Source organism: Catharus ustulatus, chromosome 7 (assembly GCF_009819885.2).
Source record: "Catharus ustulatus isolate bCatUst1 chromosome 7, bCatUst1.pri.v2, whole genome shotgun sequence".
NCBI classification, from domain to species: Eukaryota; Metazoa; Chordata; class Aves; order Passeriformes; family Turdidae; genus Catharus; species Catharus ustulatus.
Window position 1 is genome coordinate 29,172,170 of NC_046227.1, and position 25,486 is coordinate 29,197,655.

General features: G+C 47.8%; 1 protein-coding gene across 1 annotated transcript in view; it reads right to left on the reverse strand.

Moving 5' to 3' along the window:
* The window catches only part of ITGB5 (integrin subunit beta 5), a 57,050-nt gene extending 31,944 nt beyond the window's left edge, over window positions 1-25,106 (reverse strand). The window contains exons 1-5 of the mRNA XM_033064376.1: window positions 25,001-25,106; window positions 20,994-21,079; window positions 13,448-13,652; window positions 8,731-8,980; window positions 5,218-5,386 (exon numbers count right to left, since the gene is read on the reverse strand). Of these exons, the coding sequence (XP_032920267.1) occupies window positions 5,218-5,386; window positions 8,731-8,980; window positions 13,448-13,652; window positions 20,994-21,079; window positions 25,001-25,106 (816 nt within the window). The remainder of the gene's footprint in view (window positions 1-5,217; window positions 5,387-8,730; window positions 8,981-13,447; window positions 13,653-20,993; window positions 21,080-25,000) is intronic.
* Window positions 25,107-25,486: the final 380 nt, after the last annotated feature.

Here is a 25,486-nt window from a genome sequence, read left to right on the forward strand (position 1 = left end):
CCAGGCAGCTCCATCCCCCTGCACCACAGCTCAGGAGGGCGGGAGTATCCACAGCCAGAGCAGAGCATGGGCTTTTGGTATTGGTGCTGCCACTAATCCCACACAACCAATCTGCCTATTTAAAAACATGGTAATGTCACGACATGCTGTAGTGATCCCTGCGAAAGAACTGGGGTGCCAAGCACAGCACATGAAATGTCCTCTGATCCCTCCTTGGTCCCTCTGAGCAAGGCCAAGACATTAGCACTGTCTTTGCATGAAGACAGAAACAAGGACAGATTTTTTTCAAGTAAAGGGATAAGATCTAGATTACAAGCATTTCCCTCTCATGGAGCTTCCCCAGGTTTCCACGTTTTCGTCAGCCTGAGAAGCAGATCTGTGCCTATAACAGCACACTGAAGCACTTTATTGCAATGGAAGTGGAAGGAAACAGAGGTGCCCAAAGCAAATTTTTGCAAACCACAGTGCTGCAGCAAACCCCATCTGCTCAGTGGCTGCTCGTGCTGCCAGGTCACTGCCAGGCTGGGTGGGCAGGGTCCTGCTGCTGACCACAGGAGGGAGATCCTGCCATGGCACAGACTGAAGGCAGACAGTCCCATTGTCCAGAGCTTCCCCTTGGGCTGGCCACACTGACCATCTGCCAGCAAAGACACAGCCCCACACCCTCCCTGCCCACACACCTCCAGCATCCCCCTCCCTCCAGACCCTGGCTCAGAGTACCACCACACAAATCCTTTGGGAAGGCACAAAAGTTAATAGGAGCTCGCTGATGGGAACACGGTGCAGATGAAGATACCCAGCTCCTCCAGAGTTACTGCTCAGCATATTTAGCAAAACCCAAACCCTGCCCTGTTTACAGGAAGGTGCTGGCCCTTCCTATGGAAAGCACTGGCGTGGGCAGGGCAGGAGGGCAGAGCAGACAGAAGGGTGTAAAATCATCTGTGCCAGCGCAATTTTCACCTCCAAATGTGAGTCATAGCCCTAAGCCTGCTGATCTTTCCAATAAATATAACTCATGCTTCAAGGACACTATTCCAGAGTAGATTCCTTTTTCATCCCAATTACAGATGTTCTTTTTTATTGATGTTTTAAAGACCCCCACAACACATATAAGGCCATAGGAAGAAATTTTTGGCAACACACATCCTTTACCATGCACTGGCACGTTACAGTCTAGCTCAGGAAGCAATAAGGACTTTTCTGCTCTGGGAAGCAGGATTCATTCCACTGAAGTTACCCCACTGGACAAAAAGTTAAAACTTCATGCCAAAATGTAACTTCCTAAGAACTCAACCCAAAAGTGATTACAGCTCTAATAATGGAAGAGGCAGTTTTCAGTCTACTCAGCCACCAGACAGAAGCCCATCCAATTCACTTTTCTTTGAGTATCCAAAGCTGATTTCTTTTTAAATGATTAAGGCCAAGAAACTCCCAAAGAGATTAGAAGGATTAATCTGAGTTTCATTTCCTTAGAAATGTGCTGCACACAAAGAAAAGGAGCTGCATTCAAGCAGCAGTTACAGAGTCACTTCAGGGGTGCTGGTGCTGGTCACCTGCCTACATAAGCTCACCTTTAAATCAGGGGTTAAGCATTCCTTTGCAGACAAGCTCTCCATGACTCTGACACAATTTCCCAATAAACAATATCAAAACTGCTGTGGCAGCTCAGTTCAGGAACTGACTCCCAAAAAGCAAGGAGCACCCACAGACCCAGTGCCAATATCCAGGCACCAAAAGTATGTGATGCCTCAGAGCATCAAACCAGGGTGACTCAGATGGGCTAGCTGAGCCAGTGCTGATCCCACACCAAAAACAAGCTGTAGACCTATGAAAAAAGCCCCCCAAGGAGGCTGGCATGCCAAGGAGCATCTCACACTGGCTCTGCCAGCAGCTTCCAGGCACTGGAAAATACAGCTCTTCAGCATGCAGTTTCCACTGAGAAACCCAGAGCAGCACTCCACTCCGCTTAAAGCAAATAACCAAGGAGAATTTCATTTATTTTTATTGGACTGGGACTGCTGAACAAAAAACCCTGCACTGATGCCTACCCCCTCATCTGGTTTTTGATCCTTATGGGATTTTTAAAGCAGGGGTGGGACTGGACCCAAAGCAGAATTACATGTTTCCACAGGGCTGGGGGTGCTACAGATCCCACCCCTACTCCTACCACCAGCTGCAGTTGCCTTCTGTACCCCAAAAAACCGGCTTCTCACTCCATTCAGCCAACAGTGACTAGCAAAACTGCCACAGCTGCCTCAGCACAGCTCTCCAAATACTATTGAAAAGGCTGCAAAGCCTGTGTTTCCATGCCTGAATAAACACCTACATATTTTGGGCACTGAATAAAAGTAATTTAATTGCCAAGACTCGAGTTGCCAGGAGACCCCACTGGATTAATCAATTTGTCTAAAACCTCACCAGTTTCTCAGGTGCAGACCTTCTTGGAAGCAAAAAACAGATACAGGTGCAAGGCAAGTATGCCTTAGGGATCAAAAGGCAAAACCTCCTTCACTTGTTTTTGCTCTGAAAGGTACCTCAGTGTCTCCCAGATGTCTTTGCTGTCTCCACATACCAGTGTCTAGCAAGCACCAATCAAAACCATTCCAAAAGATGCTTTATTTTCCAATCTAGCATTATCTCCTCACTGCATCTTAGCATGTAAGATCTGAAACTTACACATACCACCGAGCCATATGAGGCTTGCACTTAGAGAATGGCAAAAAACCAAAATACTGCAAATGGAAAATGTAATTATGGAAGGCTGATTAATATTCCTGGCATACTATTTTAGCATCAGAATAAAGGCTTATTGTCTCTGGCTCTTTCATTGCCTCAAGAATAACATTTACCATATCTTCATCTTTCAGAAGGGAGCCAAACCCTGGGCCTGCTCCTTAGTCTCTATTAGCTGTACAAACTTTCCCCATTCCTTGGGTTGAAAACCAGGCCAAAAAATGCCTTGAGTGGTACAGAGCCCTTAGGCAGCTCATGCAGAAGAAATGCTTGCTATGCATTCCAGTGTAAAAACATCTAGTCAACACAGGAGGTATTGTTTCTGACACCTTAGAAGGGGAGGAGAAGATCTTGTTTAGACACCATGGCTTGAGACAGCGAGGCTGTGTTATGCCATGACCAGCTCTCCCCTTGATTCTGAGCACAAAGTACTTCATGGGCAACACTGCATGTCCCCAAGGCAGGGGACTTTCTAAGGTGGTAACTACCCTGGAAAAAGCTGGAGCATGCCAGTGAGATGCAATGGAGGGCCAGAGTAATGATGAGAAAACCCACCTCAGAAGTCACCAAGGTACCCTTTTGCTGCTCTCCTTGCATGGGGTAGGAATAGTTCCTGAGTTAACAGAAATTACTGTCTGTTTCTTGGGTTTTCATCCCCATGATACTCCATTAGTCACTGCAGGATGTAAAACTCCGTGCCAAGAACATCCTTGTCAGCAAACTGCACTTCACTGGCACCCCAGAAGTCTGCAACCCTCACCCCTCTCAGTGGTGCTGAGCCTCACCACAACCCACAGCTGCTGACCAGTCTGGGCCGTCACTTAGGGACCACAAGGGAAATTAAGCAATAAATTCCCATTTTGACTATGGGACCAAACATCCTAATGTCAATCAGCTGCCCTGAAATTTTGCTTTTTTTAACTCTGGATAGACAGTCTTTGCTGCTCATGGCTGTGATGAGAGGCAGCTGTTCTATCCAGAGCAAGGCACTGCCAATGCACCACGAGTCACGGCACTGCCTTGTACACAGTCCCTTTCCTACACCCAAGCTCCAGTAATTAATTAACTGCTGTGGCTGCAGAAATTCACTGTCATGACCTGCCACATCATGCCAACAGCCACACATGTGCACATGCTCACCTTTCCTAGAGGGTGCTCATTCCTGAATTTAGATGGTATCAGCATTTAAATTCATCTTCTAAATTTAGAAGGGACCAGGCTGGGCATTCAAAGACAGTTAAAGATTTTGGTCCTTCCCAACAGTCTGAGACTGGCACAAATATAGAGGAACTATCTTGCAGGTCTCCTGCCTTCCACCAACACTTCAGAAGTGAAGTGTGATACACACTGAAGTACTGCTGCATCGTAGGGAAATATTTGCCTGTTTTTGCAGTAACACCATGGAAGGGAGTGCAAAAACCCACATGGTGAATGGCACAACTGAGTCACCATCCTGAGCCATCCCTGCTCTAACCATGGAAGCCGCCTCTCCAAAACTGAGAAGCACTTTATATCCAGACAGTTACTGGGAGCAGCACTGCAGTTGTGCCAACAACAATACCCGTGGGAAGATGCCCCAGTGGGGCAGGTTCAGTCCTGCCAAGACCAGGAAACACAGTGAAGACAACCCAGGGAAGGAAAGATCTGGTTTCCCACATGCCTGCAACCCATCGCTCCCACAGACCATGCCTCTCTCCCGGCTCCCAAAATTCAGACCCAGAAGAAAACATGCCCAGCCAAAAGGACTACAAAAGGCTGAAGCAAACACGAAGCAAATTGGAGCAAAAGGGGAAGTAGCAAACAGAGTCATTCTTGGTGAGCAGGGAAGCTCAGATTCATGTCAGAGCAGAGCAAACAGTTTCATTCATGACAAAGGAATATGGAGCAACCCAGCTACTTGTTCCAGAAAGATCTTCAAGCAAGTATCTCCAATACCCTAAGGACATGGCTAACAGGGTACCAAGCTAATGAACTCTGCTCCAGTTCTGCTGACAAAGAGGGAGAGCAGGCTATCAGCACCCAGAGGTGAGATCATCCCCTCACACACAAAGAGGGAAAGTATCAGCAGTAGGAACCAGCCTCAACCCTCAACGTGGGTCAACAGCTGCAAGATGTGTTTGACACACCCTTGAAAAACACACGGAGCTGATGTGCAGTGCTACTGCACAGAAGTGTATGTGTATCTTAAAGGATTCTGTTCCAGGTGCTCAGCACCAAAGTCTAACTGTGTAATGAAATATCAGCCATAAATTTGCATTTGCAAAAGCTCCATTTTTATCCCTTTAAACTAGAAAAAGAACTAACCTTTTTTCCTTTGCCTGTTTATCTACAAAAGCACATAAAAACAAAAGCTTCTACTTTTGAAAGCATTTTTCAGTTTCTCCAAGAAAAATTTAGTAGTTGTTTCCAAGAAATGGCAAACTGAAACTTTATCTTGGTTCAAGAACAGAGCAGAAGAAACCTCCAAAATTGAGAGCAACTCACCTTGCACACAGCAGCCTGCAAAATAGCATCAAAGCCGCCCTCTGGAGCATCTCGGTTGCGGGAAACTTTTTGTTTCTGGACTTCTTCATTGAAACGGTCGACTTTATCTGTCAGGGACAGGAGGTGGCGGAAGCCAAAGGATGGGACACAGCTGGGGAACAGCTTATAACTGTGGGAAGAACAGAGGAGTGGTCAGCTGGGAGGAACCAAACCCGCAGCCAAGAACTGCAGAAGCTCCCAGCTCTACCAGGTTCATCTCCAAAATTCTGTTCAGAGGGTTGGAATGCTTTCACAACGCTTTGTATTTTGGGCACTTCAATTTCTGGCTATTTTTCTATAAAACCCTACAGTAGAGCCCATGTTGTTTTGTTTCCCCTCAGGGACTTTTAGAAGCTGATGTTTCCAGAGATCCCATCAAGACTGAACCTCTCTCTCCACAAACGATGTGAGTGGAGACACTGAGCACCAGCCCACCCTGGGCCATGCAACTCTGCAGTTTCAGCACTCATAAAGTGGTTTTCACTGGGAATCTGCAGCCAAGGATGTGACACAGTGATAGAGAGGCTGAGTTTTGGCAGGTCCACCCTCCCCAGCAGCCTGGGAGGGCCATGGGAGCTGTGTCCCACACCTGCAGAACCAGCGGGATGGTGTCAGAGGGCAGGAGCATCCCTGCTGAGCTACCCTTTCCCCTCTTCTGCAGTACGGATTTTCACAGTGTCATCCAGTTTTCTTGGCAGTACAAGTCACCCTACACCTACTGCACATCTCCAGGCACCTGGCAATTGTCCAGTATGAGATGGAATAATAACCAACACAGCTCAAGCTTCCTCCCACTCTCCCTGCAAGCTGGTGAGCAAACAGCATCTCTGTTTCCCAGGGTGCCACTGGAGCAGAAAGGCAGGAGGGACACCCTAAGGCAGAGAAATGTCTTGGCAGACTACCAGGAAACCTTTTTTTTCCATACAAAACCATGAGAAGGCAGTTTTGGTGCTCACCTGGAGAGCTCAGCAGAGCTCCTGTGGCATGGGAAATCAGTGAGCGTGTGCAGGAGAGAGGGATGGGAAGGGTTAAGAAGAAATGTGTTTTAAAATGAGTTGGCCTGGCACTAATTCACTCTTATCTTTAAACATATACCCAGAGTACAATTAAAAGCCTCTGCTGACACATGACCCACTATGGGTAAGTTGCAAGGAGCTTTTTACGCACAGGAGTATTTAAAATTTATCACCACTGAGAATCTGAATACCTCACAAGGGACTCCAGAGCAGAGATTTCCATCCACACAGCCACACACACACCTAGCCACGGGGCAGATCTCATTGCCCTGGGCTTGGCTGGCAATTAGAGCCACCCCTTTTGATCCATGATCCATGTCCAGACTTGCATCAACTTGCACCCAGGGCAAGGCAAGGAGTCTGCCATGTCTGAAACCTCTGCTCTGCAGGGTCTCAGCAGGCTGCTCTTAGCCCATCAGGATGGTGAGTCAGGAGCAGAGGTGATGAGGGAGACAAGGGAAACAGGGCTGCACTTAGCCAGACCTGCAAGTCAGTCACTACCACAAGGAAGAGGAGGGGAGAGCCTGGACCAGGGACAAAAAGCACACATTGCAGCTCGTGTTTCCTTGCAGCTTTTCTTAGATGCTGAACGGTTTGTTTTGACACCAGAAATAGCTGCAAACAAAACCACGGCTGACAAGGTACCGCGCTGCAGCAGTGACACATGGCAGCAGGCAGAGCCCCCGCACAGAGCAGGCTGGGGAAGGAGATTCCAGCAGGGAGCCAGCACCCCTGGTTTGGATGGAGACACATGGCAGCTGGAGGGGAGCACCTACCAGATAAACAACCGTGGGCAATCCTTCCTAAATGTTTTCCCAAGACCAGGCTGGCTTAAAGTAACCCACAGAAAGAAAAGCAACTACCTGGGTAAAGCCAAAGGAACAAGCAGATAGCCTGATCGTGATGGGGAAAACTGAGGTGACAGCTCTGGATGTTCTTGACAAAAGGTCATTGGAAGATTCAGGTACACCTTGTTGCTGAGTTGTCCAATTCCACCCATCTCCTCCTTTTGCACCCATCTCCTCCTGCATGCTTCACTCAGCAAAAACCATGTCATTCCAATTAAATCACACATCAGCAAAACAAAGTTCCCAAGATTTCTCCATCTGGAGCGTGTCCCCAATTTGAGGGCAAGTGTCAGAGACTGAGGATGACAGATGCCTGAGAGGATCCCTCAGAGGCTGTGCCAAGTTTTGGGAGAAGCACTGTGAAGAGTGTGGTGTGCAATGCCACTGTGGCATAGACACCTTCCTGGCTCAGTGTGCTCACTGTCACCTCACCATTAAAGCAAGAGTTTTCAGTGTTAAAATCCATTTGGCTTTCCACTCTGGACAGAACTGGTGAAAAGGGAATACAGATAATTTTTGTCTGGTCAACAAGCAATGTGCAGTGAGATGCCAATGCTCAGTCAGTGCCAAGAGCTGGCCTAGAAACTCTCAGCTGATGCAAGCTGTCTTTATCTGCCTCTCAGAGCATGCACAGAGCTTGGCATCCCTGCCTGAGGTGATCTTACAATGTAAGTATCCACAAATGGCTCAAATGAAAGGGTTATCCTCACTGCCCTTACATGACTAGGGAGCACCCACTGATGGATGAGGTGACAATGGGGACTACAAAGGTGTCAGTGGTGGTACTCTCCCAGGATGGCACTTGCTGCTGCATCCATCCCTCAATTCCAACACCCAAACCTACCTAATCCTGGGCATCCTTCCCTACATCTAGTTTTGCTCTGGCATAATCCTCAATTCAACAGACTTGATCTCTGGTGGTTAAAAGGCAAACAAAAAGACTCTTGCAAAGACAAGCAAAAACAAAAAAAACCAACCAACCAAAAAAAAAAAAAAAAAAAACCCAAAGGTTTCAATATCACCACAAAGTAAACCACATCATTTGTGTCTTTTGTAACTGCCAGTTTGCTTTTCTTCTACAGCAATAAAGATGAAAAAACCTGCCTGCCACCTTAAAAACACTCTACAAAAACTCATTAATCAGCACTATAGGCCATCACAAATCTCAGTTCCTCCAAACACTTTTGTTGAGAAGGATTTACATTGCCTTGGTCTCCTTATCTGTAAAATGCAGACAAAAAGCTTAATTGATTTACTCAATGCCAAACTATGACTCAAGCTAGGATCAGAAATCAGGAATTTCTGGCTCTGGCTCCTTTTCCTTAAAGGCTGTAAAAAAGCCTGCTATGTCTGCATCCTTTTCAGGTACTTAAAAATAACTTCAGGCTCCCTGGTACAACAGTTTCCCATGTCTAGATGCAGAGATCTCCCAGCAGCCACAGCAAAATTAGAAGCTGTCCTATTTTGAATTGCTCAAGTATCACAATGACAGCCAAGGCAAATCATCATTCTCAAAAGCCAGGGCTGAAGTGTGGTTCATTATTTGAAGCAAAAAGGCACGCTGCAGCCAGGTTCTGTGCAAACCCCTTCAGGGTGCACCCACCACTTACCCAATGCAGGGATTGTTTTGGTATCTTGGTGCTGTGTAGGAGAAAGGAGAAATGTTTTTGTCCACGAAAGAGCCAAACCCCAGACGGAAATTGCTCGTGAGCTTTCGCATCTCTTCAGCCAGCTTGGTCCCCAGATTGCGGATATTATCCAGGTCGTCGTTCATGGACAGGGACAGATCCATCAGGTAGTAGAGATCCACGGGATAATCCTCCACCTGCCTCACCTGGACTCGGAACGACGTCCGGTCACCTGCACACACACAAAGGTTGGGCACAATGAAAAGGGAACTCCCAGCACACATAAAAATCCAGATGTCACACCTTTTTTTTCCCCCTGCAGAGCAGACAGAACACTTTTCAAAAAAAGAGGGTGAGGGCAATAAGCTTTTCCAGATAATCCCTTAGGAGACTAACAGGGAAACAGGTACTGACTTTGGGTCCTCTTAAGCTATGCAGCGTACTGGCTGGCAAGAAAAAGACATGGAGTGCATGTCTCTATTTCAGCTCTTTGGAGGTATCAGAAAGGGTCTTTCCATCTCACTGGAGGGAACATCTAAGGGAGGGACCCATGAAAAGCACTGCTGCCCTGTGTGCATCCAGGGATGTTTTCCTAGAAAACAGGAAAGAAAAGCAGAGTGAACCTTAAATGGATATTTCATGGACTACTGAAACAGGGACCCTGCCTCCACTTACTTGAGTACATTCTCAAAGCAAACCAGGAGCAGTCCAAGAAGTCCTGAACAAAAGAGAGAAGGAGGTAGAGCAGGAGAAGGATCAGGAGAAAATAGCCAGCATGAGGTGAATGCAAGGTGTTCTCTGAGCTGTGTAGGGAAGTCGAGGTGAAGCAGACACAGAAGAAACACCTTTGAAAAGGAGCTGCCCCCAAAAACAGAGCAATCAGGACGAAAGGGAAGCGAAAAAGAAAGTTGTTAGGGTCACCCAGGGATGCACTAAGGCAGAGGTGAAACTTCCTGAAGTGAAGAACACAAGGGAAGGAGCTGACAGGGCAGAGTCACAGGCTGTGCAGATGTGAAGAGAAGCAGAGGAAAGCCTGTCCCTGACCTTCCCCTCTGCCACACTGGCTCCACTGGAGATGCTCTCTGGAAGGGGTGCCAGGGAAGGCCACCACAGACAGCATCTACATTTCAAAACAGCTGAAGTGGCTTCAGAGTCAACTCAACTTCACACCAGATGGACCTTGGTGGAGCCAGACAGCAGGTGGCAAAGGTTTGCCTTTCACTTTGCTAATGGAGGGGTCTAAATAAAACTTCAAACCCCAACCTCACAAGCCAGGCTGATTTGGAGATCCCATGTTCCCAGTTTCCACCTTAGCCCCTTTTCCAGCTCACTGGGGTCTCAGCCGCAGGGAATTGGATCCTTTGAAAACCAAGCTCCCAGTTCTGCCCTCTCCCAGCCCTTCATGGGCAAGGCTGAACTTGGGGCAGTGGCAGATTCTACAAAACACTTGTGGCTTTCTCTTCTTCCCCAGAAATGGAAATCACATTTTTTAGCATTGTGAAAACATTTCCCCTAACTGCTTTATTGTTCTCCTCCTTGTGCACAGCAGCACAGCTGCTCTCACTTACTTCCAGCCCAACAGCAGCAGCAGCATCCCAAAACTGCCATGCTGGCCGTGCACAGCACAAGGGGCTCTGCAGCCTGGCTGGCAGAGCCCTGCCTGGCACCTGGGATCAGGCTGCACCAAGCTAGAGCTCCTCAAACAACACCCTCCTGCTCCTTCAGCATTTCCCTGCAATCTGCTACAGCCCCACCTGGAAAAGGCAGGGCTGCAGGAGCCACCATGTGCAAACCATAGTGCCCAGCTGTAGGAAGCAAGAATAAATATTCCTCCTTACTCTGCCCAGCTTTCTTGTCCAGCAGGAGCAGGACATTCCCAACACAGGGCTGGGATGTGGAGCACAGCAGGTGCTCCAGGTGGGCCTCACATTGTACCTGGCATGCCTTTTGTGGGGGAACAAAGAACATAACTTATGTAGCACAAGACCTGTTGGCGCTGATTGCAGAGTAAAAGACTGTGACTGCAAGCTTGACTTTAATTCAGTGCTGCAAAAATGTGTTTAAATCTGGGAAAATTCTTTCCCATGCCCATGTTTTTCATTCCTACATATTTTCTATTTTCCCCACTGGAAAAGAGGATGTCTCCTCTGTATTTTGCAACATTTTCATTACCAAAGCACTGTTTTTCCTGCCAGAAAGGGTATTTGGGATGCTGTGATCAAACATGCTTCTCTTAATAGTTACAAATTTATTAGTCCCTGAGAAGCACCAAAACCAACAGGATCCTGTGGCTGGTTCTTCTTTCATTCCTAACTGCACAAACGGACTATGTCAGAGAAAATATCACCAATGCATGTAGATGTAACTGCAAAAGAATTTATTATTCTCTTTGGACAGTATTACTCTCACACTTCTAGGGATAATCCAGCCCCCTCCTTCCTCGTGTACTGTCACCACCATCCTCTCCTTAGGGCTTTTACTGAAAAGTTTTAAACTCAGAGCTTAATTCAGAAATTTTTCTTGGATACCATCACACAGAGGCAGTGCAGAAACTGGAAAATTTGATTTTGGTCAATTTAAGAACATAAACTCAACAATCATGCTTATCCAGCTTATTCCTGCTTGGTGAGGCTTATGGCTTGATGGGCAACACAGCTTGCATGTATTCATTTTTTAAGTCCTTTTACACTATTTCATTTAACTAGGACACACTACTTTCTAGCTGGAATCAAGATTAAAAAGCAATATTATAAAAACTAAATGCTCAATCCAAAAGCTGCTCCGTAAGAACATCAATTAAAGGCCTTTGGAGTTTAGCTGAGGACACAGATTTGGGGATGTGACTTTTGCCACAGGATGATGAGATCAAACTGCCTGGGTGGGAACAGCAAACAATTGACAATCCACTCCCTTCTGCTTCTGCTTAGCAGTCTAAGAATAAAAGATCACCATTGCCACAGAGGCTGCGTGAATTCATCTTTGAAATAGTACACCCCTCATGCCCAAAATTAAATCAACATTGTCTCCTCTTTGTCTTGGGTTCCCAGGGTGAAACCTGTTCTCCCAAGCTCAAGGATTAATGGATAATTTAAACTGGGCCTGCTAATGCAAGGGTTTAGGAAGTCATCAGCCTGAAGGTGAAGTGCCGCCCAACATCAAAAACAGAACAAAAATGGTAGATACTATTACAAACATCTAAGTTTGTCCCTGCTCCTGCAATGACTCTGATGCTCTGCAAGAGGAGCACAGGGAGAGGAGTTCACTGGCTGAGTGTGGGAATTGCTGTGGGGGTCCTCAGGGTGATTCCTACAGCTCAGCCCCGACCTGGAGAGCTTCTCCATCACCAAGAACTGAGGATGGCCCTGAGCGTGGTCCCTCAAGGGTGGGCAGAAGCAGCACACCAGCACAAGGTTTCCAAGAGCACAGACCCCAGGAGGCTGCAGGGAGATGGATCCCCACACCGCACCACCAACTGGAGCAGTGGACATTGGATGGGCAAAACTCAGGAACTGGGAAAGCAGAATGTGCTGAGCACTGGGCACTGCGTGGGGAGGTGGTGAGATGTGGAAGCTGAGCCAGCCCTTTCTGTCAGGAACTGCCTCAAGGAACAGCAGTAATAACAACTCCCTTTTGCTCCTTTTTTTAACACAATATTCAGTGGCAGATGTATGTACAGTGGTGTCTGCTCTCAGGTATCTGATTTTAAGGATTTGAAGTAATTTTTTTTAAATTTGAGGGTCTGACCAATGACAGCTGAGGAAGTTAATTGAAAAACATGACAACTTCTAACTTACACAGCTAAAACAGAAACTCCTACAGCAGCTGGTAGGCTCTGGGAGAGCACTGATAGCGTAAGCACCAGCTCAAACCCCTGTTTTTCTTGGGCAAAGCATCAATATTTCCCTTTTCTGTATGCTCATGAGCGCTGTCACAAAACTGTAAGCCTTAGAAACCCACACCAATCGCTTATAATGAATCAAGCTTTTATATTTGCTTCTTATCTTTGCAATAAAGAGCTTTTTTCCCTCTTCAGAAATGTCAGCTGCCAAATTTTTGCAAGAATTCTAAACCCACATTAAAGCCTCCCCCCACCATGCAAAAAGCCTCCCCCCACCATGCATGCAAAGCATGCTCGCATAGCTCAGATGAGCCGTTCTCTTCTAATTTTTAATTAAAAGGAAGAGATTGAAGAAAAGTGATGGCTCAGGAGAATGAAAGAGGGACCTGGCTACAGTCCAAGGCCTGAGTCACAAGTTCAAATCTCCATCTTCTGCCTTGATCCCATAGCTCTTTTGCATACTGACAGAAAACAGATATGTGGGTTTGTTTTCAATTTATAGCCGGAGCTGTCTCAGTTTAGAGTCATGCCCTGTCAGCTTAGTGGAGGAACCAGAGTTATTTTAACTCCTTCCACACGGTGATTCCATCCTGAAGCTGAGCAGGCTCCTCTTACACACACACAAGTGTTAAGACCATTACTGGTAGCAGCTGTGGGTGGGCTTTGCCTTTGCCTCTCAAGGAGGACACGTGCCCCAGCCCCAAACCTGTTTGTGACACACCACCAAAGTTCAAAGGTATGGAAGGGACCAGCAGTCACTACTTTAGTAGGCTACAAGGCCACAAGCTACAACATGCTATGGCATGTCCTGGCCACCCTCCCTCCCTCCCCCCACAGCCCACAGAGCCACTGGGGACTCACCAGGACGAAGATTCAAGGCGACCTTCTGAGGTGTGATCTGTGTGACGTCCAGGTGGCTCTGGCCAGAGCCCTTGCTGCTCAGAGGGACGTTCTTCAGCACGCTGCTGCTGCTGCTGGGGTTCTCGATGGCCCCGGCACAGCCGTTTGCAATCAGGTTCTGCAGGAAGTCACACCGGGATGTGATGGACTTGGAGCTGCCAAAATCCTGGGGGGGAAGAAGAGATAAAAAGAAAGTGGAGAGGAATTCATCAACCCCCCAGCAGGGGCTTTGTTTTGACATGCTGGTGTCTAACAACTAGGCGATGACAAGGAGAAGCTGGTGCCCTTTGTGGTGACTGTACTTGGAAGGAGCCTGCGCTGAGCCTTGAGCCTTTCAAAAGGATCAACCAAAAAAGGAAATTCTCTGAGGATTTGAACACTGAATTTCCTCACAGAGCACTGAAACAGAAACGCCTGTATTTTCAGCCCAGCCACAGCAGCAGCACCTGTTCCCAGCCCTGACCACAAGAGAGAAAAGCAAAGCACTTGGTTTGCTGCAGGGACAGCCCATTGCCATCCTTATTATTTTGTGCACATGCATCGTCTCAAAGGAGCTTTGCAAAAGGCAGAAGAAAGGACAAGGAGCTGGCACTGAGGGAAGCAGGACACACCCACCAACCCAGAGAGGGCCACGTAAAGATGTGAAGCTGAAGACTGGCTGGGTGGCTCCCTGTCCCCTGGGTGAGACATCACACATCCTCACACAAGCACTGCATGGAGGATAAGGGACGTGGGAGAAACTTCACAGGAGCTGGTAAAAACTCAGTCTGTGCCCACCACAGGCAGCTAGGCACAGGCAGCAAGGTGCAGGCAGTGGCCACTCCCAAAGGATGGCCAGGAGTCTCCCAACACCCATCCCAGAGCTCCAGCCCTTGCTGCGAGCCCCATGCATGGTGCACAAAGCAGCCTTGTGCAGGGCAGAGCTCAGGAACAGCCGGGAACACAATGCACCCTTTTGCAAAGAGCCTGTTTGTTAGAATGCCTTTTTTTTTTCTCCCCAAAAGTGCCAAAGGGAACAAGTCACATGCCCAAAACTTACTGGATTTTCAAGTTGATTCCTACTTATTTCTGCACTACAACAATAGAGACAACCCTCTTCAGCTCCAGGGCTGAGAGACTAAAATGACATTAAATAATGCAGAGAAGATGCTTGCAGCCATGCCAGCTCCTCCTTCAGCTGTTCAGCCAAAACCAGTGTGGGGCTGAATAAAGCTCACTTACTGCTGAAACTCCAGCATGGCAGAGGACAGGAGAGACATCAAGGAGGGAGAGGCTCCTGACAGACCCTCATGGGGTGATCTCCAGGGGTCCCTCAAGGACAAGCTTGGATACAGAGCCCTGGGACACAGACAGAGGCTTCCAGCTGCATTTTTCTCACTACAAGGTCCCAGAGCTATTTGAAAAATGAGAGATTTGCATTCCAGCATCCAGCAGCAGTGTCCAGCCAAGAAACCAACGACGGCACATCAGATGGATATGAGCACAAATTTCTTGGAATGCATTGTGTAAACAGATGAACTTCCAAAAAAAGACGACTGGGACTATTTAAATCATCTCCATCATGACAAAATAAAAATCAGAATCCCTTATGAAACAACACCCAGCCTTTCAGAACTGCACATTTCAGGCAGCCTTGGAGAAAAGTTTCTCTTGGATTTGGTTTTACCTGAAATCAGTAAAAAGCTGAAAAGTGTTCTCCTGGGCCTATCCACCCAGCAGCAGGCACCCAGGGGGAGATGTTCTCCCAGTACCCAAACCACAGCTCCAGGTGAACACCTCTGCCAGCTCATTTCTGCTGCCACTTACTTAAAAGGACATCCAAAAAAGTGTTGCAAAAAGCAATACAAACAGCCCAGGAGCACAGCTGGAAACTTGTAGTTACTCTTGTTATAAATGAGAAACAAAAATCTCGCTATTCAGTAAAATTTAGATTGCTTTATTTTGTATAAACAGAACAAAGCAGAGCTGGGGAGACATGAGGGGTCACCCCCACTCCACGCTCCATCGAACCTTGGTTTGCAGCCTCTTATAGTATGGTTCTTTGTTATAATCAATAATTTTTGTTTTTTTCCTGTCATAATTTTGCCAGACAAGCAGTTGTGGCAGAAATAAACATCTGTGTAAAGTCTCTGGGAGTCAGTCTCATAGATAACCATCTGGTCTTGGTAGATAAAACCGGCAGAAATTGGGAAGTTCTGGTCTTTGTAGATAGGCAGTCATTGATAAAACAAAGGCAGGAAGTCTGCTTTTGCAAAATCTATCAACTATTGGAAAGTCTGATTTTACAAACTGGTAGTAGATGCAAATTATTTAGAAACATAATATTCATAACAGGAGATTTAAAACAGAATTATTTAATCACATTTTTCCTCTATCAAGTGTCTATGCTTTACTTCAGACCTTAGTATTCTGGTTTATACAAACCCCAATACTTTTATGATTAACACAAATCTTTTATCAATTATCACACTCTCAAGTAATTAATATTGGAAAGAAGCATCCAAATAGGACAATATTTAGGGCTGCTCACATAACTGCAGCTTCTATCAGGTGTTTCCAAGCATTCCCAGGGTCTGCTTCCAAGACTCCAAAGGAAATCCAAGGAGAAAGCTCCTACACAACTCTAAGGTCAGCAGTCCCTCTGCACTCCTCCAGACCCCAGGTCCCCCTTGCTTGATCCAGCAATTTTCTCTAAACTTTCTTCTAAAATGGGTCCAGAGGACAGCAGCAATTGCTAACCTGCAGCTCCAAACAAACCCAGCTATTTTCTTGTTCTGTGCAAAGCCCTATTACCTGAGGTGTGTACCCACCCACCCTCAGGGGTGCAAATGCCCAGCTGGAGGGTGATGCAGCTCAGCACTCAGAGGTGCAGGACTGACCCCCCTACTTGTTCTTGATTTCTTACACTAAGCAGGGGGTGACAGTGGCCTTGGGGAAGTCCCAGCAGTCAGCACTGCACCCTGCAAACAAACACCAAACTGCAGGCACAGGTCAAAACCCAAGGCCAAAACTGGGGCTACCAGGTACCTTTCAACTCTAGTGCAAGGTTTTCCATGACAGAGAAAATCAAGGTTCATGTAAGTTTAGTAAAGGGAAAAAGGATGAGCACTGGGGAATAAAGGGCATTGCACAGGTCCAGGCAGCTCACGAGAAACCACACCAAAAGGCATCCCCACAGCAGCTCAGACACAGCACACTGGCTCAAGCCCCAATTTTTCCCCAAGCAGAGAACACCCTGGGGCAAATTAAGCAATTCAGTGCACCCACGTATCTGCCAGTCCTCTGTCTGCGGGCCTGCTTGGGCAAGAAATGCAGCAGTGCCCCTCGCAAGGGGGAACCACCCAAACTTTGCTTCCTGCCCCAGAGGAGCACTCTGGAAGATCCCCCAGCCCCTGTCAGTGACTCTGGCTGCTCCAGCCCCCGTGGTCCAGCCTCGGTGCTAACAAGCTCACAAAGGCAAATGCACACAAGCAGACAGAATGAATGGAGACAACAGCGTGACAATTACATGCTCATCAGTTTGACAGTTTTAAGACAAATTGCTTGGTTCATGCAGTAAAAATGGAGAACAGCACTCACTGTATCTAATATCTAATTCCTGACTAGGCATGTCCCTACCATTCAGCCCATCCTGTTCTCTTTTGCTGAAGGTCTCAATCATTTTTTGCTTTAATTAATCCAATTCTGCATTAATTCAGTCTGAAACATGCCTACTTTCTCCATTTAAAAAAAAAACATAAAAAGAAAAAAAAGAAAGAAACCCTTGACATGTTCCCTTTAGGAACATCCATGATTTTCTTTCCTCATTCTCTAGCCATACATTTCTGAGATGGGGTAAAAGCACCTGCTGAAAAACAGAGGGTGCCACTGGTGAAATTTCACTTCCTCAAAAGGACATTTCAGTTTAATTAATGTGTATCTCTGGTTTCCAGGTACACACATAAATGCACCCATATAGATAATGGATAGGTGAACACAGTTCATCCACCATAATAAACACATCAGACAAACAAGAGGAGCTTCTGCACCCTGGTACACTGCTCCCCAAAGCAGCAAGAAAGAAAATAATGGTGAAATTTCCTCCCCATACTGGTACTCACAAATGCTCCTTTTGAAGAGCTTCACCCCCTGCACTCACCCCAGGAAGGTTTGTCACAATCACAACCCCCACCTGTCCATCACAGCACTGAAGGCATTCCAGAGCTCCCTGTTCTCCCCAGAAAACCCAACAGCTCAGCCTGGGCAACCAGGTGCCACTGCAGAAAAATCCTGCAAGCATCTTCTGGTCCCACACATGGAAACCAGGTTGCCACAGAGACCAGCAACCCCACAGGCCAGTGTGCAGTTTCCAGTCAGAGTATTTTACCAGCACTACATCAGCAATTTCTCATCATTTCCAGCTTCTCTTAGACCTTGCAGACTGCTCAGTTCCAGCACGGCTAGAAAGGCTGCAGCAGTCTCCATCACCCCAGGAGTCATTGTCCCTCAGACAGCCCTGCTCCAAGGCATGCTCAGGTGATGGTTAAGGCCATATATTCACACCTCCTCTTCTAAGTGCCACTGAAATCACCACCTTTGAGGCCTGCCTTTCAAGGTATTTTTGCAGGAGCCAACAGAATCCATGTCTGCTCCCAAATTTCCAAGGACCCAAAGACATGTGGTTAGCTCAGCAGTCCCTGGAGGCTCTAGGGCTGCTGCACACCAGAAGCTGCTATCATCAGCTCGTCCATCATCACCCCTTTGGATGGCAGCAGAGATGCTGAACACAAGCACAAGTGGAAAGAAGTCCAACCACGCCTGGGGAGGTGATGCATCCTGTACCAACAGGTTAGGAGGTGGCAGTCATAAAGTGACAGCTTGACTGCTCTGCTGCAAGATCTATCTGCACACACCCCCTTTCCCTCCCCATTCAAGGGACCTTATCCCTCCTAGGAAACTATTGGGATAGGGCTCCCAAAGAAACTGGTATGATAGTACCACCAAGTGATATTATTCCCCAAGTATTCCCCCAAAGGATAACCTATACGTATACAGGAAGATCAATTATATATACAACTATACAATGCAATTATATATATAACTATACTATATATATGTATACACACACCATATAACAGACATCTCTAAACATACTGTATACATTATGTATGGAATTACACTGCATGTACTGATAGACTTCTACTATATATATTTCCTGACAAAATTATTAATTGTTGTTTACAAAGCTGATAAAAGCCAGCCCAATTTGCTCCCAAGCCTGTAAAATAAATGCAAAGGGAGCACAAAATACACACAAATCAGCTGACTGATGTTCTACCACAAGACAACTGCCATCTGTGGAACACACTCCAGTATTTACCCCTGACGTTTAAAGAGCAGCAGAGCTATAAAATTTGACTGGCATATATGCACTCAGGCAACATAGATAGCAAATGGCAGCAACTGGAAAAAGCTAAGAAAAACACATTAAGAGCTTTTTAATAAATGTAATAAACCTGACTTGGCTTCAGCAAAGGGAGGGGAAATAAGGTGGTGAAAATACTATTTAAAAAGGCAGATATTATAGAATTTATAATATTACTTTAAAACTCTCTGAAGTTGAAAAACTCCAGGTATTTTTTTGAAATTCTATTACCTCACCAGATGATCTCAGCTAGAGAAGTAATTAGTTTCAAACACTACATTCTTAAAAAAAAACAAAGAAAAAAATACAGAATTAGAATTAGAACTTGCTAAGTTTTAGCATGTAGCATGTAATGGGAACAGCAGCTTTTAAACACATAGCTCTTGGCACAAAACACCTTGAACTGCATATTTTTTAAATAGCTGCTGCAGGCTAAAGGTCAGGAAGTATTACAGGACTTCCCTGTAAACACCCATCTTCCTCCTTGGCCCCATCATTCCAGTTAGGAATTTTCCTTTTTTTTTTGGTAACTACCCTGTTTGCATGATAGAAGTCAGGCTGGCAGTCCCATCAGTACAATTAGTGGTCACAGTGACCACCAGATAAACATTTCCACTAGCAGCATTCTGCAGAAAGTTGTCTTTTGATGCCAAGTAAGAAAAAAACAACCAAAAAAGCACAAGTTATTGGGTACCCATAGCTTAATAGCCAGCGTTCCTGGATCCAATCTCACCACCACAGATTAGCTGGCTGGAAGAGGAGCTCTTACAGCTGTTTACAAGATGTCTCAGAAGCAAGATCTATTGCTTTACCCTTTCCCTTCTGTGCACCAATTGCCTTGCTGGAAAAAACAGCCCACAAAAGCCATTACACTGTCAGGCAGCGTAGTGTTTGTAGCATTACAGGGTTTTCCCTGGAGAGCTGCAACTGTGCTTGCCAGTGAAAAATCCAGTGAAACGGACCTGGAGAGCCTGGGGCACCCCCCAGGAGCCAGCCAAAGCAGAGGGATTGGAAATCTCCTTCACCCCACACCCATCTCCATCCCCAAGCCCATCCTCTGCCCTGGAGCTGGCAGCTGCCCCAGGCAGGCCTGGCAGGAGGAGGGATGGAACAGCAGAGGGGACAGAGCCTGCAGCCTCAGCTCAGCAGCACCAGCTGCAGCTGGAGGGTGAAATGAGTGCTCAAAAGGGGACAGGGATGGCCACACTAAGGGTCAGCAGGGAACAGAACAGAATCACCACTGGCCATGCCCATTGAAGTCAAGATCATCCACTGCTTTGGGGTTCTCACATCCCAAAACTGGCTCCTGACATAGCAGCTGTGCCAGCCTGTTTTTCAGATTTTTCCATGCATTTCAAAGCATCTATCCTTCTCTCCTGAACATCTAGGACAGGCTGTAAGCAGGCAATTGCTTTCTATGCATCAAACATTATTAGGTCTTTCACACACCTTGTTCTCTAGAAATTGTAAATCTACTTGATAAGACATATATTAGATTATATCTAGATGTAAACTCATGAGCAGCCCCTAGGGAGCAGGGAAGGGTATTTGCAATTCCTCACAAACAAGGAGGCACAACTCAGTTATGGGTGAGCAGCTTCAGCATCAACACAGGGATGTGTTTTCCCTCTGAAGTGCTGCTACTCTGTGCAACTCATGGCACGGATGCCAGAAGCATGGGTCACCCACCCAAATGACACAATAGATTCAGAAAGGAGAATTATCTTTGTTACAGACAAAGAGCCTGTGCCAGGCCACACGACAAGGGACACGTAGCAGGACACCAGGCAGGGGCTTGGAGCTTTTGGGGCCCATGCAGGGACCCAGCATCCACAGAAAACAAGAAGGTAATTGAAGGGACAGAAGGACTGAAGGAACAGTGCTGCTCTGTTGAGGGTGTGTGGGGGCCAGTGGGGTCAAAGACTTATTTCCTATGATGTCAAAGAGCTGAGGAGTCACATACAACCAAAATACACTCGGCATGGAGCATCCTCTGCCTCCACTCACCCCTTGTGGCACGAGTGAGGAAGAGGCAAGGTGAGAGAAGAGCTCCCTTCCAGCACCACACAGAGCATGAAAGACAAAGGAGGTGTGCCCACCTACCTCCTTGGAGCACCAGGCACACTTGGGATGGATGAGGAGACACTCTTCACAGGACGTGGCGCTTCCACTGGTGCACAGATTGAGACCTTCAGCAAGAGAGAACAGGATGGGCTGAATGGTTATTCCACTCCAAAACAGTGTTTAGGGGGGTTCTGAGACATTATTCAAACAAGAGCAAATAATCTCCCAGGAGCCTAAAAGGTAGGAGAAGCTGTAAATCTCTCTTCACCTGCAAGGAGGTCTTGTTTTCTTTTCCTTCCCTAAGGTAATGAAAAGGACAGAAACTTGCTTTGGGGTGCTGAGAACCTCTAAAACATGACTGAATCTGGTGATTTTTCTTTACTCTTTTTCTGGTTAATCAGAGTCCAGCTACTCATCTGCCTAATCAAATACACCCATTGCTGTGGACAGAAGGCAATAACTTTTTGACCAGTCTGAAACATGGAGCTGGCTGTCCAAAAGCCCCTGAGATGCTGACTTTTAAAGTCACATCTTTAGGCATATCTTCTCATTTTTTCCCAGCTGAATATATGGGGAGTGGGGCCAGTCCCATAATTTTCATATGAAAGCACTCTTGAAACATACTCATCTCCCCACACAGGTGATTCTCACAGTGGACTCATGTTGCAGTAAACTACTTTTATTTTACTACAGGAGACATTCCCACAGGATATCCAGGTTAAGCCTTGCAGTGTGTTTGCACTGGGACACGTCCAAGGCAGCAGGGGTGGAAGACACTGAGGGCTCTCCCTGCCTGTGATCCCAGCAGGGGCATCAGCCAGGCTGATGCTCTTTGCTCCTGGATTGCTGATCCCGAGCAGGTTTCACTTTAAAAATCCACAATTTGCGCTTTGGGCTTCAAAAAAGAAGTGGAACCACACAAGTAAAGTCAAAGACATCAATGGTATGGGCTTTGAATGCAGCAGCTTGTTCAAGCATGCCTGTGGCTATGAATGTGCCCTTCGATGCCACTGATGGCCCAGCTCCCCCGGGTGCAGCTATTAACTTCCACTGTCAATAAATGATTAAAGAAATCTTCAACCGAGCTTTCAGCACAGAGGCTGCACACTCCAAATGAAACGCCTCAGGCTTGAACTCCCAGTCTGCTATTTTTTCCAACCCAAATGTCAATAAAAGCATTGTCAGGCCTCTATTTTCAGCCAGTTGCATCTGCAGATACCAGCGCACCACGCTGCTGCTGCTGGGTGCAATCTGCAGATTCTGCAGACTTCTCAACAGCTGCTGCTGAGGAGTCCCATGAAGTTTTCTCCTGACACAAGAACTTTGAGAAAAGGAAGAAGGAAGAAGGATATTTGCTGCATCCCCTGTGAATATTGCACCAAGAAATGGAAAGCAGTGGCTGCCTGGGTCGCTCCCATGAGGGGCTGGGCTGTGAGCACAGGAAGCAGTGAATCAAGCTGGACAGCTGGAGGAAAACCTAGCGTGCCCTGGACTGAAAACAAAAAAGGGATAAGTAGGTCCTGTCAGTCATTGTCAGCCATGGCAGAGGCCTGACCGTGCCAGAGCCCTGCACTGCCGGGTCTCTGCTGCCCGCAAGGTGGTTAACTCTAACCCCAGAGAGACAAGCCCTGCACTCTCTCTATGGCTCTCATTCAAACAGGCTCCTTGGGCTCATTCATACCAAACAAGAGCCTTCTTAAGAGTGTGGGGCTCTTTTTTTTCCTTCTGGCTGTTACCACATCCCCAAGCATTTCATTCCTTGTTCACATTCAGAAGTTATACTCCAGCTCTCGGACACTACAAGAGCTCAAAACATAAATAAGTAGTATAAAGCAAATGTAGCTTGTTCAACTGAGTTAAAATTTAGACAGCAATTAACACTTGCATTTGCAAACCCTACAACATGGCCCAAAGCCTCTCCTTGAGAGCTGCTGCTCTGGTAGCTGTGCACAGGGTAACACAGCAAAAATAATGGGCTTTATATAGCAAATACTTGCATTCATCCCCTGGCTACCCAGGCCTGGCTCTCCCGCTGCTTCACTCGCCCATCTGCATGGAAATATTTACCTCCGTTCCCAACTGCTGGATTTTTGAGAGTTTACTTAGTCACAGTAATAGCTGAATGAAAACCAAGGTCTCCTCCTTCCACTGCGTGCCGTGACCAAAGCAGCCCACGCTCCTGTGGCCAGCCATGGGGTGACATTCCTCCCAGTGGCAGCTTTTGAAGTTTCCAAGTATGCTTTTCTTTCCACTCTGTAGCAAGACTAAACCATTTCCAGCATTGTTGTGAAAACAGAGCTTTGCGAAGCCCTCCAAATTTAGACTGAAACCTGAGCTTTTGAGTTGGAGTAGAAACACGCAGGATTTTCCAGATGCAAGTCTTTGCTGTGCTTGATTCAGTGCAGTTTTTCCTGAATCAGGCAGAGCAAGGACCTGATGATGCTCATGCCAGTCCAGATCCTTGCAGATGCTGGGGCGAGTCACCCACTGAGACTGGAAGGAAATAATTCTGCTCTTTGGACTGCAGTACATTTAATGAAACCATTCCTGAAAAATCAACTAAACTTCTTATAATGGGAGAAATTCCATCCAGGATTTAGCTGGGATTACCCTGGAGGTAAATAATCCACCCCTTGGATTGCTGATCTGCACAGCCCACGTACAGTCCTTCACACTGATGCCGCTGAGTCCTAAGTAAGCCCTGCATGCTATTTATTTTGCCCAGAAAGCACAAAAAACATCTTCAAATAACATCCTTCCCTTGGATTGAGCTGCAGGAGAGCTAAAAAAAGCAGAGGAAAACAGGGTATCCCACTAGACAGCAGAGATTTTAATACATCAAGGTACAGATGCAGAGCAAGATAGGAAACTCTGATGAAAGGTACTCAGCAAATCTACTCATAAAGATGCTCCAGGCAATCAGACCTCATTTTAAACCTGTTCTGCAAGAAATCCTAGTTTGGGCAGCTCCTCAAACAGAGGTGAATGTACTGGCTTGCTTAGGGAAGACATAGTGGGAAAAAAAAAAAAAAAAAAAGTGATGCACTTTATACAGCTAAGCATGAAAAAGGAGCATTTTCTCTGTGCTTGCAATAAGCATTCTAAAAGACCCAAGATGGTCTGTGGCAATACTGAACCATCAATTTCATGGATCAAGCACACACACACAAAAAAAAAAAAATTAAATAAGAAAAACTCTTCTGAGCTTTTGCAGTCATATGCTACAGCACTCTGCAAGATGAGTCTCTTCTTAAAATATCAAGCACTGAGAGTACGTACTGGAATGGTGGACTTAGGCATTTTGTGGGCTTCTTTCGTGTAAAAAACTTTCCCCAAGCGCTCAGAGAGGAGGGAAACCCTATTTCCAGTATTGCTGGAGCAGAGTTACAAACTGGACTGCGGTTCACGTGTGAGTGTGTGTGTGTAAACCGAGAGCATCCCCACGGGGGACAAGGACCTCTCTGGATGCCAGCAGACGGGGTGGGGACGGTACAACGCAAGTGAGGAACGATACAAGGTGCGAGCCTGGATCCGGCCCCCGGCAGCGCGACAGCCCGTGCGTGGCTTTCTGCTGCCACTCCTCATCCCATCGATTAACACCGAGCGCTCCGGGGAAGCGCTTATCCATTAGGAATATATATAGAGCGAGGTGTATAAATAGCAGTTCCGTGCTTTTTAAGGCGAAGGTGTAACACCCCGCGGATGCGGTCCGTGCCCCACAGCGCTGCGAGCGCGGGTCCCCGGGAAGGGGCCGGGACCGGCGGGGATGCGCGGAGAGCCCCGGCAGTGGCCACCCCGGGCATGGGGACAGTGGGGACAGCGGGGACAGAAGGGACAGTGGGGACAGTGGGGACAGCGGGGACCCGCGTCCCGCCGGCTGCGGGCACACGGCAAAGCGAGCGCCGGGGGGAGGCAGCGGGAAGCGGGGCGAGAGCAGGAGAGAACAGAGCCGGTAACCGAGAGCACCCAGGCGGGTCTGGGGGACAAGCCGCCTTCCGCAGCGGCGTTCGCAGGGCCCGGGGCGGCGGGAGCGGAGCGGCCCTTACCTCTGCCGGGCTGCAGCGGGGCGGCCAGGAGGAGGAGGCGCAGGAGGAGGAGCGGGGGGGGCCGGCGGGCGGCGGCGGGGGCCGGCAGCCCCCCTCGGCGGGGCATGGTGCGGCGGCCGGGGCGGCCGGGCTGCCCTTCCCGGCCGGGCCCTCCCCGCCGCCTTTTGTGCGGCCGCGGCGGCGGCGGCGGGAGGAGGAGGCGGGGGCGGCGCCGCGGAGCTGCCCGGGGGCGGCGGGACGGGACGGGACGGGGCGGCGAGCGGGTCCGTGTGTCCCTCCGGGTGTCCGTGGGTCCGTGCGTGTGTGTGTCCCGCTCCCGAGGGTGCGCCGCCGCCTCCCCGCCCCGCGCAGGGAGGCGTAGCCCGGTCCGGGGAGCGGGACCCGCGGGCACGGCCGGGCCCACGGACACGGGACACGGACACGGACACGGCACACGGACACAGCACACGGACACGGACACGGCACACGGACACAGCGCACAGACAC